This window comes from Symphalangus syndactylus, chromosome 6 (assembly GCF_028878055.3).
Source record: "Symphalangus syndactylus isolate Jambi chromosome 6, NHGRI_mSymSyn1-v2.1_pri, whole genome shotgun sequence".
NCBI lineage: Eukaryota > Metazoa > Chordata > Mammalia > Primates > Hylobatidae > Symphalangus > Symphalangus syndactylus.
The window spans coordinates 73,780,857-73,799,514 of NC_072428.2; the positions used below are offsets into that span (position 1 = coordinate 73,780,857).

General features: G+C 38.6%; 1 protein-coding gene and 1 pseudogene across 1 annotated transcript; one reads left to right on the forward strand and one right to left on the reverse strand.

Moving 5' to 3' along the window:
• Positions 1–18,658, forward strand: part of LOC129485349 (tripartite motif-containing protein 64C-like) — a 109,125-nt pseudogene that overhangs the window by 77,424 nt on the left and 13,043 nt on the right.
• LOC129484729 (putative tripartite motif-containing protein 49B) lies at positions 4,796–11,093 on the reverse strand. Its single transcript, XM_055283219.1, has 6 exons — positions 10,683–11,093; positions 10,322–10,417; positions 8,378–8,608; positions 7,641–7,663; positions 6,383–6,480; positions 4,796–5,295 (listed from the first exon to the last, which is right to left on the reverse strand). The coding sequence occupies exons 1-6, from the start codon at positions 11,091–11,093 to the stop codon at positions 4,796–4,798; spliced, it is 1,359 nt and encodes a 452-aa protein (XP_055139194.1).

The window sequence follows — 18,658 nt, forward strand, 5'->3', positions numbered from 1 at the left end:
GTAACTTCATTTCATTCATTTCATCTTCCATCCCTGATACCCTTTCTTCCAGTTGATCTCATCAACTACCGAGGCTAATGCAATCCTCGCATAATTCTCGAAACTTGGCTTTCAGCTCCATCAGCTCCTTTAAGCCCTTCTCTGCGTTGGTTATTCTAGTTATCCATTCATCTAATTTTTTTTCAAAGTTTTTAACTTCTTCGCCATTGTTTTGAATTTCCTCCCGTAGCTCGAAGTAGTTTGATCATCTGAAGCCTTCTTCTCTCAACTCGTCAAAATCATTCTCCATCCAGCTTTGTTCCGTTGCTGGTGAGGAACTGCATTCCTTTGGAGGAGGAGATGTGCTCTGCTTTTTAGAGTTTCCAGTGTTTCTGCTCTGTTTTTTCCCCATCTTTGTGGTTTTATCTACATTTGGTCTTTGATGATAGTGATGTACAGATGGGTCTTTGGTGTGGATGTCCTTTCTGTTTGTTAGTTTTCGTTCTACCAGACAGGACCCTCAGCTGTAGGTCTGTTGGAGTTTGCTAGCGGTCCACTCCAGACCTTGTTTGGCTAGCTGTCAGCAGCGGTGGCTGCAGAACAGTGGATTTTCATGTGACCGTGAATTCAGCTGTCTGATAGTTCCTCTGGAAGTTTTGTCTCAGAGGCGTACCTGGCCGAGTGAGGTGTCAGTCTGTCCCTACTGGGGGGTGCCTCCCAGTTAGGCTGCTCAGGGGTCAGGGACCCACTTTAGGAGGCAGTCTGTCTGTTCTCAGATCTCCGGCTGCATGCTGGGAGAACCACTACTCTCTTCAAAGCTGTCGGACAGGGACATTTAAGTCTGCAGAGGTTCCTGCTGACTTTTTGTTTTTCTGTGCCCTGCCCCCAGAGGTGGAGCCTACAGAGGCAGGAAGGCCTCCTTGAGCTGTGGTGGGCTCCACCCAGTTCGAGCTTCCTGGCTGCTTTGTTTACCTAAGCAAGCCTGGGCAATGGTGGGCGCCCCTCCCCCAGCCTGGCTGCCGCCTTGCAGTTTGATATCAGACTGCTGTGCTAGCAATCTGTGAGACTCCGTGGGCATGGGACCCTCCAAGCCAGGTGCAGGACACAATCTCCTGGTGTGCCATTTTCCAAGCCCATTGGAAAAGCGCAGTATTAGGGTGGGACTGACCCGATTTTCCAGGTGCCATCTGTTACCCCTTTCTTTGACTAGGAAAGGGAACTCCCTGACCCCTTGTGCTTCCCAAGTGAGGCAATGCCTCGCCCTGCTTCGGCTCATGCACAGCGCGCTGCACCGACTGTCCTGCACCCACTGTTTGGCACTCCCTGGTGAGATGAACCCAGTACCTCAAATGGAAATGCAGAAATCACCCGTCTTCTGTGTTGCTCACGCTGGGAGCTGTATACCAGAGGTGTTCCTATTTGGCCATCTTGGCTCCATCCTCTGAATTGGCTCAAAGACTTAAATGTTAGACCTAAAACCATAAAAGCCCTAGAAGAAAACCTAGGCAATACCATTCAGGACATAGACATGGGCAAGGACTTCAGGTCTAAAACAGCAAAAGCAATGGCAATAAAAGTCAAAATTGACCAATGGGATCTAATTAAACTACACAGCTCCTGCACAGCAAAAGAAACTATCAACAGAGTGAACAGGCAACCTACGGAATGGGAGAAAATTCTTACAATCTGCTCATCTGACAAAGAGCTAATATCCAAAATCTAAAAAGAACTCAAATACATTTACAAGAAAAAAACAACCCCATCAAAAAGTGGGCAAAGGAGATGAGCAGACACTTCTCAAAAGATGACATTTATGCAGCCAACAGACACGTAAACAAATGTTCTTCATCACTTGCCATCAGAAAAATGCAAATCAAAACCACAATGAGATACCATCTCACACCAGTTAGAATGGCCATCATTAAAAAGTCAGGAAACAACAGGTGCTGGAGAGGATGTGGAGAAATAGGAATACATTTACACCATTGGTGGGAGTGTAAACTAGTTCAACCATTGTGGAAGACAGTGTGACAATTCCTCAAGGATTTAGAACTAGAAATACCATTTGACCCAGCCATCCCATTACTGGGTATATACCCAAAGGATTATAAATCATGCTGCTATAAAGACACATGCACACATATGTTTATTGTGGCACTGTTCACAATAGCAAAGACTTGGAACCAACCAAAATGTCCAACAGTGATAGACAGGATTAAGAAAATATGGCACATATACACCATGGAATACTATGCAGCCATTAAAAATGATGAGTTCATGTCCTTTGTAGGGGCATGGATGAAGCTGGAAACCATCATTCTCAGCAAACTATCACAAGTACAAAAAAATGAACACTGCATGCTCTCACTTATAGGTGGGAATTGAACAATGAGATCACTTGGACACAGGAAGGGGAACATCACACATCGAGGCCTGTTGTGGGGTGGGGGGACGGGGAGGGATAGCATTAGGAGATATACCTAATGTAAATGACGAGGTAATGGGTGCAGCACACCAATATGGCACATTTATACATATGTACCAAACCTGCACCTTGTGTACATATACCCTAGAACTTAAAGTATAATTAAAAAAAAATCAAACTTTCCGAAGACGTCTCCAGAGAAGACACACTGAATATGCACCTGCTAGGCTTCAGGCAGCCAAGAATTACTGCTTACCTAGATATCCACAAATCCTCCAGACATGTGACTATTCATAACAGATTCTAGTGTGTATCGCATTTGTAATGAAGCACTTCATCCTCACTTACTCTAATAAAAATACTTTAAACTTACTTCCCAGGGCACTTTTGTCTGGTCTAAGCAAACATGTAGCTATCCCAGCTTTCTCAGTTATTTTAAATAACATCAATATTTAAAATACCTATAATTAGAGCATTTATAATATATTGGTTTGTGTTATATCAAGTAATGATAGTTTGTTTTACTATTGAGACATACTGTCATTCTGTCACAGGCTGGACTGCAAGGCACCACCATGGCTCACTGCAGCCTGGATCTTCTGGGCATGAGCCATCGTGCTGCATCAGCCCCCTGAGTAGCTGGGACTATAGCATGTGCCATCATGCCAGGCTGATTTCTAAAGGAATGTTTGGTAGACATGAGGTCTCACTATCTTGCCTCCACTGGTCTGGAACTCCTGGCCACAAGCTATTCTCACACCTTGGTCTCCCTAAGTGCTGGGAGTGCCACCATGCCTGGGCTCCTTTTTTATTCTACTACCTTATGCATTATTTGACATTTTGGGTCTTAAAAGTTGTAATTCCACAGTGTTCATGGAATTATGGAACCCATAAAGAGTATACAATTACCAACATATTATATACATGAAGAGTCTTTTCTGAACTTCAATTTTATTGTTTAAATTGGTGTATGTTTATTAACTTGTTTCTGAGATTCATCAACATTGTTGCTTTCAGTGAGTTATTTATTCTCTGTTTTATATGATTATTTTGCATAAATACACCAAATTTATTTAGCTATTCTACAGTTGAAGAATATTTTGGGTCTGATTTGGAGCTACTATAAAAGTTGATGCAGTGAAAAATATTGTGTATGTTGAAGTATATGTGGGCAATCAGTTGACTGTATTTTAGAATTAGAATATCTAGCCCATAATAAATGCTAATAGTCAGTTTCCCAAAAAGGAATTCCATTTACGTCTCTCCAGCCATGAATAAATTTCATTTATTCTGTATCTTTGACAACACACACTATTGTGTGTCTTTAAATTTTGGCATTTTTGTATGGGGTCCTGTGGTACAACTGGTGGATTAATTCTTACTTTTGTAAGACTAATGAATGTGAACACTTTTTTATATTTGGCTAGTTATTTATGTATCCAATTCTGTAAAATGTCTGTTCAGATATTTTAGCCAATCTTCTATTGAGTTCACTGTCTTTTATTTATTACAATTTAAGTATTCATCATATACATGTATTATATTTTACTTTATGTATGTTGGGGTAAATATCTTTCTCCACTACTAGTTTGTATACTGTTTTTTGAAACACAGAAGTCATCATTATCAATATAAATGAACTAATTGTTTTAATTATTAATTTGTTCCCTGGTTAAGATATCCTTATGAGAATATTGTATAAGGTTCCCCTTCCTTTCAGGACTTGAATCTATCTGGAAATGACTGTGTATGGTTTGAGGTAGGAGTCAATATTTAGTTACCTTTTTGCAATATTTAATTAATACAGCATTGGTCTGATCACCTTGTGTTTTTCAATGTAGACGAGCACACTAATAATGAAGGATTATTCATATCTGTGGTGAGAATTGCAAAATAAAGCCCAGCATAGAAGGTCAAATAATATTACCTCAAAGGATAGAATAATACAATGAAACATGATGGATAAGTGTGATATAGTTAGATAAAGAGGAACAAAAACATTTCCCAGTTATCATTGATACTTCAAGTTTTTTGCATGAAGCAAAAGATCTGGACTGTCTTCAATTGATTTTAACTTCATTCAGACATGTCTGTCATCTATTATTTCACTCAGTGACAGTCAGAAAGAAAGAGAAAAAAGAGAATATACTGTATGCCATGATCATGAATAATGATTTTTCAAAAATTATTTAATGAAGGACCAATACATATACTTTTAGCGTTTTCAGCATATTTAATAGTAACACAATAAATGAGTTTTGATAACATTAGAAGGCAATTCCAGACATAAAAGACAGCCTATTTGTCCTGTATGTTAAGGCACAAGGAAGAGGACTTCCTGGGATAAGGGGGTTCCCACAGCATGTGAACACATTTCTGATTTATCTCCGGTCAGAAGTGAATACAGCAAAAGATAGGCCTGAGAGGAGGTGAGAAAGAGCAATTAGGGATGGTGTATATTAGGGAGCTTTGATTAACATCAACAAAGCTCACAGTGTTAGCCTCACAATCCAGGAATAATCCTACTCGACTGGTAGGTCTTGGGATATATTGCACCATAAGTGGGGAGGTGGTAAAGAGACTGCATTGAATTTCATTCTTAACACACCCAAAAAGAAAGAGTCCCTCCTCTCCATCTGTCTTCTCATTCTGATGCTTCTCTTTCCAATACATGTTACAGACACCAAACGCCCAATTCCAGGAGTCCCCCACATGGACCTCCCAGTAATATTTGCCGGAGGTGAAAGTCTGAGCACCCCATGCAAGAAAACTTCTAGGTGTTGCAGTGACATAGGGTACATCTTGATGGTCACATCCAATACACATGCTTCTCAAAATTTCATAAAGAAAGATATGACTGTTGGCCTCTTCATGATGCAGAGTAATATGCACTGCAAAAAAAAAAAAAGAAAAAGAAAACATGCATAGACATGTGTAAATAAAAAAAAATAATTGTTCTATCAAGAAGTTACTTTACCAGGAAATGTAAAGTCATAAATACAATTTTGCTTGTAACTTCTAGTAAAGTATAGAGATGATTAATATTGTCTACAAGACAAACAAAACCCTAACCACAGATATTATATTTTTTTGATAACTTACATATTGAGAGCCAAATGTGAGAGCAACTTCTTGCAATCCAATTTTCAAAGTAAAATTTACACATTTTATGCCTTAAATGCTATGCTGTTATCAAGATCATTGTTTAGAAATGTTTCTTATTCTTAAAAATTAGTGCTATCATTTTGGAAAGAATGTGAAGATTTTCACTTACTCAAGAACTGCTCTAGGTATCTGGATAAAAATCCATATGTACATGTTATAAGTGATAATTTAAAGCAGATCTCTGCAAAATCTTTGACCAGTCTCTCTGTGGTCCTCCATGCTAGCTCTGGGCTGAAGCTGGATTTTAGACTTAACATGTAGCTCTTCGTATTGCAATTAAACTGAACTTAATTTCATTTGTAATTTTACTTGTATTCACAAAATGATTTCTTCCTTTTAGCTTTACCCATTAATTCAAATGTTTGCAATATACGAATAATATATACACATTAAAAAAATACAAAACCCCCAAGAATCTCCAGAAAACTATATTCCCTCAAAGAACAGTTCTTAGTAGTTCAAGTGAATATACTAAAGAAATGTACAATTTTGTATTTAACATTCAATAATTCACCATTCTGAGCATTATTTCCTTTGCTCCTTTTGTAAATTTTCTACCTACTCCTTTTTCCCGTTATATAATTGAGTACATATTATGCCAGAAAGTATTTCTTTTTCACTATCTTTCAAACTTAATGCTATAAATCTCACTATAAATGCAGACACAGATACCAAAGTGTTGCATGGTTATGTTGTTCACTTATGTCTTAAAAGAAGTAAAATATTTGATAAAATATGAAATATTACCTATGTGATCTTAACAATAATAATATTTAGATAAAGTGGGAGTGCTGCCTGTGGGTGGAGACTTACCTTGGAATTGGTTGAGCCTGTCCATCAGTCCAGTGATGGGCCCTGCACTGAGCTCTGGATTCAGAGGCTGGGGCATGTGCAGCAGCACGGACTCACTCCTGCAAGGGAAAACCTGCAGTTACAACATCTACAGCCATAAAATAAATAAAAATCTCTATTTGTATGTAAAAGACATTTCATGAGAATCCTTTGAAACTACACATTTGATAATTCAAAAATTATTACTTCCTTTTACAAATTAATTCTTTACAGTTTGTAAATTTTAAAGCATGATGGAAAAGTCTAAGTCAGAATTCAATGTGATCCTTCTCTTTTTTTTGCCCCAAATGTGTAAGTTTCCTTAGCCTTATGGCCTTGAGAATACTTAGAAATGAAATTCTGAGTTCCAGGTCTTGGCAGACTCCCCTGACATCTTTGTCTGAAATAGCCGGATTCTGGGGAGACTGATGCATCCACTGCTTCCTTCTCAAGATACAGACTGGAAACTTGTTCTAGGCAGGGAGATCTGCCTTTTAGCAAAGAACTTCCCTAGAGACTTATAGTTCTAACACTCCACAGTTTTTTTCAGTCTATTTTTCAGAACTGTTAACTGATATGTATATATGTATAAAAAACCAAACATCAACACTTTTTCACTGGTAAAATACTTTCTCCTCTTCTTTCCTGCTTCCTCTGGTGACCTTCTCACCATCCAAAAAACAAAACTCTTATCCTTCTCCTGTGCAGGCTTATAAGCAATAAAACAAAATCAGGGCTGGGCGCGGTGGTTCACGCCTGTAATCCCAGCACTTTGGGAGGCCGAGGCAGGTGGATCACGGGGTCAGGAGATAGAAACCATCCTGGCTAACACGGTGAAACCCCGTCTCTACTAAAAATACAAAAACTTAGCTGGGTGTGGTGGCAGGCGCCTGTAGTCCCGGGTACTCGGGAGGCTGAGGCATGGGAATGGTGTGAACCCGGGAGGTGGAGCTTGCAGTGAGCTGAGATCGCGCCACTGCACTCCAGCCTGGGCAACAGAGCGAGACATCGTCTCAAAAAAAAAAAAGAAAAATCAGGAATAAAATTGTTTGTTTTAGTTCACTCTTCTTTTATTCATTTATTTACTTTGTGGCCTTGTCTTTTAAGGTGTGGGAACGAAAGTAGATGCAAAAAAAGTGGTATCAATATCTTAATTATTTATGCCATGACTTTAATAGAGCTTGCTCTGATATTCGTGGCATCTTAAATAACATATGCTAAAATCTAGGTACACACTCACCTGTGTAATATGTCTCCAAAAGCCTGAAAAAAAAAAAAGAAGAAGAAGAAAGATTTAGTGCATTTCACAAGATGCATCTTTCACTAACTTCAGTGTGAGATTTGTACTCAGTTTCTGAAGATATTATTCCCCTACCATCTTCTCTACTGGAAAGCATTTTCTATTTCTTCTGTAATGAAAAACCCAGTCAGTTGTATTGTCATTAATTAACGTCCTGGGAAAGTCTGACTCTTGAAGACATTCTCTAAACAAGTGAAGGGAGAAGAGGCCCAGAGGGTCTATGCTCTGTGTTAACCACGAAAAACCTACTCAGTCATCTTTAGCTGAACCTGTTACCCAAATGAGTGGACCCCAAAATAATGTTAACGCGAACCTAGATTCCTAAAACTTCTGATTTTGCCATGTTTCCAAATTAACCTAAATGTAAATGAATCACTATTTTATACATGTTTAACAACCCAAAGTATATTATTGAATTAGATGGTGAATATTTCTTGAGGCTGTTACCTTGACCGTTCCACAAAGTTTTGTGGCTGGTGGATAAAGTAGGAGGGACCTTTGGCCTGGTAGAATCCCTTGGTGGGGCTATACTCTCCCAAAAAAGTAGCATTAGTTATGTGAATGTGTTTTTGGAAACACATCATGGAAATAAAAATAGGGAGATGGATTTCAGCTATGAGGAAAATACTTATACATGTGAATATTCAAAAACCTGAAACCACATTGTGAGTTTGTACCTGAAGTAGATCCACATCTGGTTTATGGCACATTTCCTTCAGCTCCTCATACATTCCTCTTAAAATCTCCCTCCTATGAGCCATTTTGAATTTACTTAAATGAAGCTGATGAAAAATATCTTTCCCCTTCTTTTTCAGCATCTCCAAATTATGTTTTTCTTCTTCATGGTGAAATGCAGGCATCTTCTGATACTCGGCTCTAATTGCTTCTAGCCTTAAATTCACATAATCCTGCAGTGATAATGGGTTAGTCAAAAGAGAAATGTATTTATTCATCTCCTATTAAATCTCACTGATTGTTTTTGTCTCTCAAACATCCAGTAGTTTAAACCTCAGTCTTGCCAGTTCTCAGAATCTACAAATTTTGTTCCTTTCCTTTCTTTCTGCATAAAGGTCAACATAGCTGTATCTGACCAACTACATTAAATTTATTCAGGATAATGTGTTTTCTAAGATAGTCGGAAATAAAAAACACAATTTGAATTTCTCTATTCCAGCCCATGTTTATGGAAAAGTAAGAACAGTTCATGCTTAAGAGTTGGAGTATAGAGCTATAGTTACTAGAAAGGAAACAATTATTTATATTTCTGAGATATGCAACACGTTGCTTAAACTCATTATATATAAAATGACCTTAGACTAAGATGTCCAGCTAAATGCATTTCACCCAGCAAAACCTATCCTAATGAGGCTGCATTTATGATTTGGCCATCTTTGTCTCTCTGAATTCATTTCCTTCCATTCTTTTTCGAAGTCATCCCAATCTGAAACATAGACTTTTGTGGTTCCTCTGGCCTCCAAATATAAACAAACTCAAAATTACTGCATATGCAGTTCTCTCCAACTAGAACTACATATATATATGTATATATAAATAAATAAATAAATAAAATATATATGTATACAAACACACACACATACATATACATATATATATATACACACAACCACACACACATACATACATATACATATATATACACACTCATGGTCCACATATATATCCACACACACATTTGTGTTCCCCCTCCTCTTCAAAACTTTGTTTCAATTTGAATTTTTCAGTGAGTCTTTTTTCTGACCACCCTATTTAAAACTCAGACACTAATCTCCAGTTTCTGGCATCTATTGTCCTTTTCTACTTCCCTGCTTGATTATTCTCCAACAAAAAACCTACCACACTCAAATACATCATGTATTGCATATATTTGCATATTGACCACTTGACTCTCTCATTTGGATTGTATGATTTGTGAGGACAAAGGTGCTTCCTTTCTTCTTTACTAGTGTATTTTCTTATTTAATATTCAACATAGACTAGGTTCTCATGAAATACTTTTCAACAAACTAATATTAGCTATCATACACTCAAAGTATACATCCACAAAGAGAAAACTATATTTAATATTTTTCTGAAGTCCTCGGAGTTCTCCTTATATTTAGATACCAGTTCCCATACATATTTATGGCATGTTTACATGTCTCCCTCAAGACAAAAATCCGTATTTCTCACCACTTTTCTCATCTCATCATCTGTTATGTATTATTCAACATTAATTTGTTGAGATTCTTAATTTCATGGTTGCCCTAGATTTGTCCTGTCAATTTTTCTGCCTCAAATTTTCCGTACAATTCCAAATACTACTTGCACACCAGCATTAAGATTAATGCTGACTGACACTCAGAAGATTCAGTTGAGCATTCCATGAAACAAACCAGCATGCTTTGGGTGACATCAGTGGTTTTCTTAGAAATCTTACCTAACAGGCATACTATTCTATATAAAAATGAGGCCACTTTTTCTCAATGTTTTCTCTCGCTTTTTTTTTTTTTTTTTTTACTGAATCCTAGAAATATTACAGTTTGATATCAAGTTCCTAGTTTAAGAGTCACCCGTTTGCCCACCATAAGTTCCTGGAGAAGGTAGAGTAGTACAAGACTAACCTTCCAGTGTCCGGTTCTGGTGGTTTCCACATTCAGGTTACTGTGATTTTCACAAGCTTTTTCCCATAAAGACTGCATTTTCTGTAAAAGCTTCTCCTGCAAAAGAGCCATAAATTGAAGCACCAGTGCAGACCATGACATAGGAAGGAGGCCCAAAATGAGACACAGATAAGCCCCTAGTAAATGGTATTTCCTTTGTTTCCCTTCATGTTTGTCAAAGCCCAGAGGTTGGAAGCTAAGAAAGCCCAAACAGAGCTGCTTAAAGGGACTCAGAGTTGGCTTTATCCAATCTCCAAGAAAATAGACCCACAGGAATTTTATGCATCCTTTACAGAAATCAATCTTCAGAGGCATCACTTACCCGGTGTTCCTCAGCAGCCGACTCAATGGGACAGTGTCTGTGATCCCGGTGCTCCTGAGAGCTGGAGCACAGCAAACAGAGCAGGCTCCTGTCCACTTCACAGAACATCTTCTTTGTCTCCCTGTGAGTGCCACACATTTGCTCCTCAGAGCTCAGGAATAGCCAGAGATTGACTTTTCTGGCAAGAGAAGCCATCTTCTTCAAATCAATGTTGGTTTTGAGGTTTCTCTGCTGTGTTGACTTTGTGCATTCAAAGCACTGAGTAAGAATTGGGATGTCTTCCCAGTTGAGGTAGAAACAGGGCCTGCAAAAGCTGTGCCCACAGTCTATGGTGACCGGGTCTATGAAGTAGTTCATGCAGATGGGGCAGGTGAGTTCTCTCTGGAAGACCTGTAAGATTCCAGAATTCATGTTTCTGAGGAACAAAGAGAAACATGTCATTTTGGGGCCTGGATTGATGAAAAGCTTCTAAACAAGTGGAGATATGTGATAGTTATATTTTCTTCTCTTGACAATGTTCATTAAAGTACAACAAACTATTTCTTCTGTTACGAACAAAAATTCACACGTAGAGGGAGTCTCCTGGCTTCATAGCAGATATTACTAACCAGAGGACTCTCAGTCCCTTCTTCTCCTAGTTCCTGTCTGTAGCATAATATGAATCTATTCGATTACCCATTTTCTGAATGTGGATCTGGAAATTGGGTTTGGATTCTAAGTGGTCAGAATAAATCATCGTTGTCCCTATTCTTCTTTCAATAACTGATGAATGACTATGAGAGATTGGGAAAAAAATACCTGGTCCAAAGAAATATGAGAAGACGGCCAGAGGGTTCTATGACATATTTTTATAGAGGGACACAAAAGCCGGGCAGCAAACCACCATGGCACAAGTTTACCTACGTAACAAGCCTGCACGTCCAGCACAGTTATCCCAGGGCTTAAAATTAAATTAAATTAAATTAAAAACAAAGACCCAAATCAAAACAAAATTAAAAAAAAAAACAACCAACCAACCAAATAAACAAAGAAAAAGACTGCAATTAAACCAATCAAGGTTTACTGGTAACGAAAAATTATTAAAGATATTGGGTCTTTTTATTTTCTCGTGGATTAAATTAACTTCCCCTAGGGCTGTGCAAACTCTGAATAACATATAGGAGGTTTTTGTTAAATCAAAGAGGTGTAATTATATTTCCATGGTGTGATGGTGAATTTTAAGTATCGGTCTGACTGGATTAACCAATACCTAGGGAACTGGTGAAGCATTGTTTGTGGGTGAGTCTGTGAAGGTGTTTCTAGAGGAGAGAGACATGTGAGTTGGTGAGTTGAGTGGGAGCCTCATCTCTCAATGTGTGTGGGCACCATCTAATCAGCTGATACCTCAGATATAAAGAAAAAGGCAGAGAAAAGGCAACTTCCTCCGTCTCTCTCCTGAAACTGGTTCTGAGGATTTCAGACTTGAGCTTAGCCAGGATACCGGTATTCTCAGGACACCAGCTTAAAGACAGCCTATATTGGAACTCTCTAGACTCCATCATCAAGCAAATTAATTTTCCTGATGAATTCTGTCCCATGTAGAATCATGTATAGCTTGTGGACAGATGTATGTTCTGAGAAATGTGTCAGGTGTTTTTAGGAATTTTTTTTTTTTTTGAGACAGAGCTTCCCTCTGTAATGCAGGCTGAAATGCAGTGGTGTGATCTCGGCTCACTGCAACCTCTGCCTCCAGGGTCAAAGTGATTCTCCTGCCTCAGGTTCCCGAGTACCTGGTATTACAGGAACGTGACACTAGGCCTGGATAATTTTTGTATTTTTTTAGTACAGACGGGGTTTTGCCGTCTTGGCCAGGCTGCACTTGAACTCCTGGCCTCAAGTGATCTGCCCGCCTTGGCTTTCCAAAGTGCTGGGATTATAGGCATGAGCCACATTGCCAGGCAGGTGGTTTTATTGTTTTAATATGATAGAATATACCACACAAATCTAGATGGTATAGCTTACTACACACCTATGTAGTACACTATAGCCTATTGTTCCTACAATAGGCTACAAACATGTACAGTATGTTCTCTACTGCATACCGGCAGCAACTGTAACACAATGATAACTATTTGTGTATCTAAACATATTTGAATACAGAAAAGGTACAGTAAACATATTGGTATTATAATCTTATGGGACCACCATATGTGGTTTGTGGCTGACTTAAATGGCCCATGAATGTATCTGCACACATGTACATATATATCCTATGGTTCTGTCTGGAGAACCCTGACTAATATAAAAACTATAATCTTTGTTTTGGCAATTTTAAGTCCTTTATGCTGCTAGTTTGATATCACTTCTGAATTTAAGTGAAAGCAGTGAAAAATCTTAGAACTGCAAATATTTTCCAGAGCTCATCTAAACATTTTAAGAAATTTTTCACAGTTTAATAAGATTGAGACTCAAGTAAGAGGACAATCACAATCACATACCAAATTAGGTCTTATAAATTTACTTGGTCGAAAAACTGTGTTTTGATTTCTAAAGTAGGATATTTTGGGGAGCTTTCTCATTGTTTTAGTTTCACTATTTTGCATCGCTCATCATTACCTTACTAATTTACAGTCATGTCTAAAACCTGAATGTTATGAAAGCAAATAACTTACATCATTCATTGTCTTCTCAATTCAATTCGACAATATTAACACACTCATTACACACATATACACACACCTATGTGTACATATATGTATCAACTCCATATATTCATTATGCATACATATCTGTTGCAGCAAACACTAGATATTTTAAGTTCTTCAGAACTATATTAAACAATCAGAGAAAACACAAAATAACAACAGTGTCCTTATAATTCATAAAATCTATAGTAAGAACATGAGTTACAAATGGTATCATTGTGCAGATTTAAGATAATGAGATATGTTTAACACTGTAATTTATTATTGTGTAAAGGAAAGATGATATAATTTTATCAATATGTTTCACTCACCCCTGAGTTCTTTTAATGGTTACCACAACGATTCTTCCAAAAATAATTTCGTCAAGTTCTCCTCAAGATCAGAAGCTCATTCAACTTCAGTACTGAATTTCAGAGGTCACCAAAATGCAGTTCTAAGTGCAGTCCTTCTCCTTCAGAGAAAACTGAGCTTGTCTCTTCTGCGTCCTTTTATAAGAATCTGTGAAGACCACACCCACCTCTTTACAGGTATTTAGAGCATTCAGAAAGTTGGAGACAAAGATGATTAGGTTTATGCACTATTTAGAACACACCTTTGCAGCTCTGATTAAATTATCATCACACTTTCGTTCTGAACACCAGTGCCTGAATGAATCATATGTAACATAAATCCTGTCAGAGCATACATAGGCTAGAAATTAACTAAGATGCATTTTATACTGTTTATTGAGTTTCTTCCATGATACAGGCATTCCTCTCAGCGCACATTTATTTATTCTAGAGAAAGGGTCTCCTTCTGCAGTGCAGTGGCATAATCATAGCTCCCTGAAGCCTTGAATTCCAAGTAATCCTACTGCTTCAGCCTTCCAAGTAGCTAAGAATTTAGGCTCACACTATATCACCCGGCTAATTTTTTTTGTTGAAATTTTTGGGAAAGTCAGTGTATGACTCTGTAGCCCAGGCTGTTCTTCAACTCTTGGCTTCAAGGGGTCCTCCGGTCTCGGCCTTCCAAAGTGCTAAGAGTACAGGTGTAAACCACCTCATCTAGCTTAAATGCTGCTTTAGCACATTTATAGGATATTTCCAGAGAAGTACAATGGAAGATAAAACTTTCCTTTTTGTTTTCTGTTTTCTACCACTCTAAGAGAAATCCCCGATAAACCAAATAAACTCACTAACCTGAGACCTCTCATTGAATTTACAAAACTTCACCAGTCTCTTGGGTGAAAGATGAGTTATTATTTTAATGCCACTCTCCACATAGTGAATGATGTCCTACAATGACTAGAAGTGCACCATGGGAATTATTTTGGGGATTATACATAACCTCTAGGATATAGGCAAATTCACAAATACAGAATCTAAATGATAGGGATGGACTGTATTTTTCTTTCTATACCAAATCTTTTTGTTGTTATATGCAAATTATTTTTTTAAAAAGAGATTTCAGAAGGGACTACTCAAATATCTTCTGACAGAGGAATTATTTGCCAATGGTCCAGAAGACTTATGGTAAAGACTGTCAAAACAGTGAAGACAAGTCTATCAGACCCATGTCTGTCAAGGTTCAAAGACAAAAACAGAACCCATAAGATGTACGTATAGTTAGGGAGATTCACATATGTATTAAGTGCAAAGATTTGGCTTACACAATTGTGGGGGCTGCTTAAGCAAATGTGAGAGCCTGGGTACAGTCCATCAGGAAAAGAAATCCCCTGCTGGCTGGATCCCAGTGGTCATGAATCAAAGCTTTGGTTTAAAGTCAACAGCGGGCAGTTGGAAGATTAGAGTCCCATTTGCTGTTTAAAATGTTGTTCAAGGAATGCCTATGTATTTCTTAGAGGACTTTCACTGATGAAGTCAGGCTTACTTGGGTACACTTCCTAGTCACAGGATTAGGACCTTTGCTTGCATCTGCAAAATGCCTTTCCAGCAGGTCCTAAGTAAGTGTTTCATTGAAGAATAATGAGGTATGTCTATGCCACAAAATGGCTACTGCCCTCATTTCCCTCTTTGTATGTACATATACTCAAGTAGACACATCATAAAATCATCCAGAGTTTATATTTCATTAAATACAAGGATTTGAACAATAGATTTTCTTGTTCTGTTGTCAGTTTACTGTCCAAGACCACCAACTGACTGACCACCCTGTATGCACTTTCTGTACCTCAATAAATCTAAGTAATTAATCAAAGTGTCCACATAGAAGTAAGATCTGCACTGGTTGTGTGTGGGGGCCCTGCTGGCTCAGTCCTGGACTGCAGAGTGGGAAACTTATGAAACCCTCAGTTCATGGACTGGATCCTGCGGACACTCTGCTGAAATTCTGGAGCTCTGTGGTGGGGCCCTGGTACTCCATTACAAGGTCTGATGATGCTGTGTATCAGGAAGGAATTAGGGCAAGGAGAGAAAGGAAGGTAGGTAGCTTCTGATTTTATTTCAACCACTTTTTGCACCACATCATTCACTTATTCAAACACTCAGCTTTAGGCGGCTGAAGCCTAGAGCACTGGAAATTAGGAGCTTTCAATTACAGACCTACCTCTGTCTACTGTGGCATTATCAAGGAAACAACCTATTTTCCTACTTGAGTCTCAGACCATGAAACGAATAGAAGAAAGTAATTCTCTTTAGAGTTGACATTATGTAGGTTCCAAAAGTCCTACCCAATCCAGAAGACAGAGTAGAGGTGGGCATACGCAAGAGCAATCCATGATGTGGATAAAGGACACTCCAGCCAATTTGGAATATTTCCTTATTTCCCAGTGCTTCTCCCTTTAATAGAAAAGATACTTTTTTGTACATGAGACTGTTTTCATTCTAGCATCTGAAACCTACCTCTACCACAAAGTTTTCTGTTGAGTTACAAATCTATTTTTGAGAATCTGATAATAGACTCTTTTATTCATCTGGGTTCTAAAACTCATTGGAAAATCTTTGTATGAAAGTTGGTGATCTATTTCTGCTTCCTTAACATATGTAGAAATCTGACTTTATTTAATTCTGGAATTTTTTTAATTTTTATAAAAATGCCATTATATGATAAATACCACTTAAATCCTAGGTATTATAACTCCTTTGACATTTTGTTTGTTTTATTTGCACACATGGAGAGAATTCTGCATAGTTTTTCTCATGCTAACAAAATTTATTAATTTTCCAAAAAGTTATATTTTGCTTTCTGCATCCTGAATGTCCAGGGCTATCTTTCCTTTAACACATTTTTTTGCATTTCTTCTCAATTGTTTTACCCATTTATTATCTATTTTTCTACAAACCCCAGTCATTTTCTCTTGAAATCTCTTATTGGCCAGACATGGTGGCTCACGCTTGTAATCCCAGCACTTTGGGAGGCCGAGGGGGGCGGATCACAAGGTCGGGAGATCGAGACCAGGGTGAAACCCCGTCTCTACTAAAAATACAAAAAATTAGCCAGGCGTGGTGGCGGGCACCTGTAGTCCCAGCTACTCGGAGAGGCTGAGGCATGAGAATGGCGTGAACCCGGGAGGTGGAGCTTGCAGTGAGCCGAGATTGTGCCACTGCACTCCAGCCTGGGTGACAGAGCGAGACTCTGTCTCAAAAAAAAAAAAAATAAGAAACCTCTTGTCTATTTGAGTGGAGAGAAATATGTTAGAAAAAGGAAGAGGACAATGTGATACATGGGCTATGATGTACCAGTTACTGCGCTGTCTCCATGCACACATTGTTCCTAATCTCCACAGAAAATATGCAATATGTATAGCATTGTCTCAGTTTTATATATGAGCACATAAAAGGTAAGCATTTTTTGTTGTTGTTGTTGAGACCGAGTCTCACTCTGTCGCCCAGGCTGGAGTGCAGTGGCAGCGTGATCTTGGCTTACTGCAAGCTCCACCTCCCGCATTCACTCCATTCTCCTGCCTCAGCCTCCCGAGTAGCTGGGACTACAGGGGCCCACCACCATGCCCAGCTAATTTTTTTGTATTTTTAGTAGAGACGGGATTACACTGTGTTAGACAGGATGGTCTCGATCTCCTGACCTCTTGATCCGCCCTCCTTAGCCTCCCAAAGTGCTGGGATTACAGGCATGAGCCACCGCGCACTGTAGTAAGCAATCTTTTTATGGTCCTGTTTCCTGCATGGGATGGATTCAGGGATCCATCCCATGCGGTCAACTCCATAAATCCTCAAATCTCTCAATGTATTGTGTCACTTAGAGCCACAGAAGCACATATGATTTGTGTGTTCAGGTGAGGTTCAGCCTACATTCTGAAGTTTCCTTCTCTGATGAATGAAACATTCAGTTCTTGAGTATTGCTACATTATCATTAGGCTGTAAAAATCAGAATCAAATAGGTTTTCTTCCTTAAGAAAATAATGGAGGCAACAATTACAAACAGCACCCTAGGTTTTAGATTTCAATCATGTTTTTCCTTTTCTATTCTTTTTATTTTCTTACAGACAGTGTCTCACTCTGTCACCCAGACTATAGTGCAGTTGCTGGATCATAGCTACTGCAGCCTCAACCTCCTAGGCTCAAGCGATCCTCAACCTCGGCCTACTGAGTAGCTCTGACTACAGGCAGACATCCCCACTTCAGGTTCGTTTTTAAATTGTTTGTGGAGATATGGTCTTCTTAGGCTGTTCTGGCTGGTCTCAAACTCCTGGACTCAAACAATCCTCCTGCTTCAACCTTCCAAGGCACTGGGATTACAGGTGTGAGCCACTGTTCCCAGCCTCAAAGCATTTTCATAGCAAAGAGTTAACAGAACATTTTCTTCTCTAGATTCAGTAGACACAAGATTCTTGTCTTTTATTCTTCCCATATCTGGCTGTGTATCCTGTTCTCAGACATTACATTGCCAAATTTGTTTTCCATTCATCTTTCCTAGCACAGTAAAGAAAAATGAGTACTGTGGAGTAGAGTTGTCACATACTTTCCTGAACCCTGCCAGTTCTAATGGTGCTCATGGACTTAGCCATTTCCCTTCACTGGAATCCATAAACAACTATAAACAACAGTAAGTGTTGTTTATAAAATTTCCAAGGAACAGAGCAGAATGTAAGGATAGCATGTCTTGTGTCTTCACCAATCCTAAGCCCAAAGGATCATGAGTACTACATATAGAAATCTTTCCTCTTTACCCCTGTCACGTTCTACTTGGATGCTGTGGAGAAATAAACCCAGTGTATCCCCTTCTGCTATACAAAATAATGCTATTTGGCTTAAACTGATGTTTGTAAAATTTCGTCCACAGATTTCAGTCACATTTTCAAATAAATGCATTATAAAAACCATGTAATACAAGTT

Bases quoted from the DNA above. Each gene is read 5' to 3' on its own strand.
- LOC129484729 (XM_055283219.1), bottom strand. From the start codon at position 11,093: ATGAATTCTGGAATCTTACAGGTCTTCCAGAGAGAACTCACCTGCCCC. The intron at 10,418-10,682 runs GTAAGTGATGCC...GCTCTTTTGCAG, and splicing joins CGGCTGCTGAGGAACACCGG to GAGAAGCTTTTACAGAAAAT. The intron at 7,664-8,377 runs GTACAAACTCAC...TTTTTTTTTCAG, and splicing joins CAGATGTGGATCTACTTCAG to GCTTTTGGAGACATATTACA.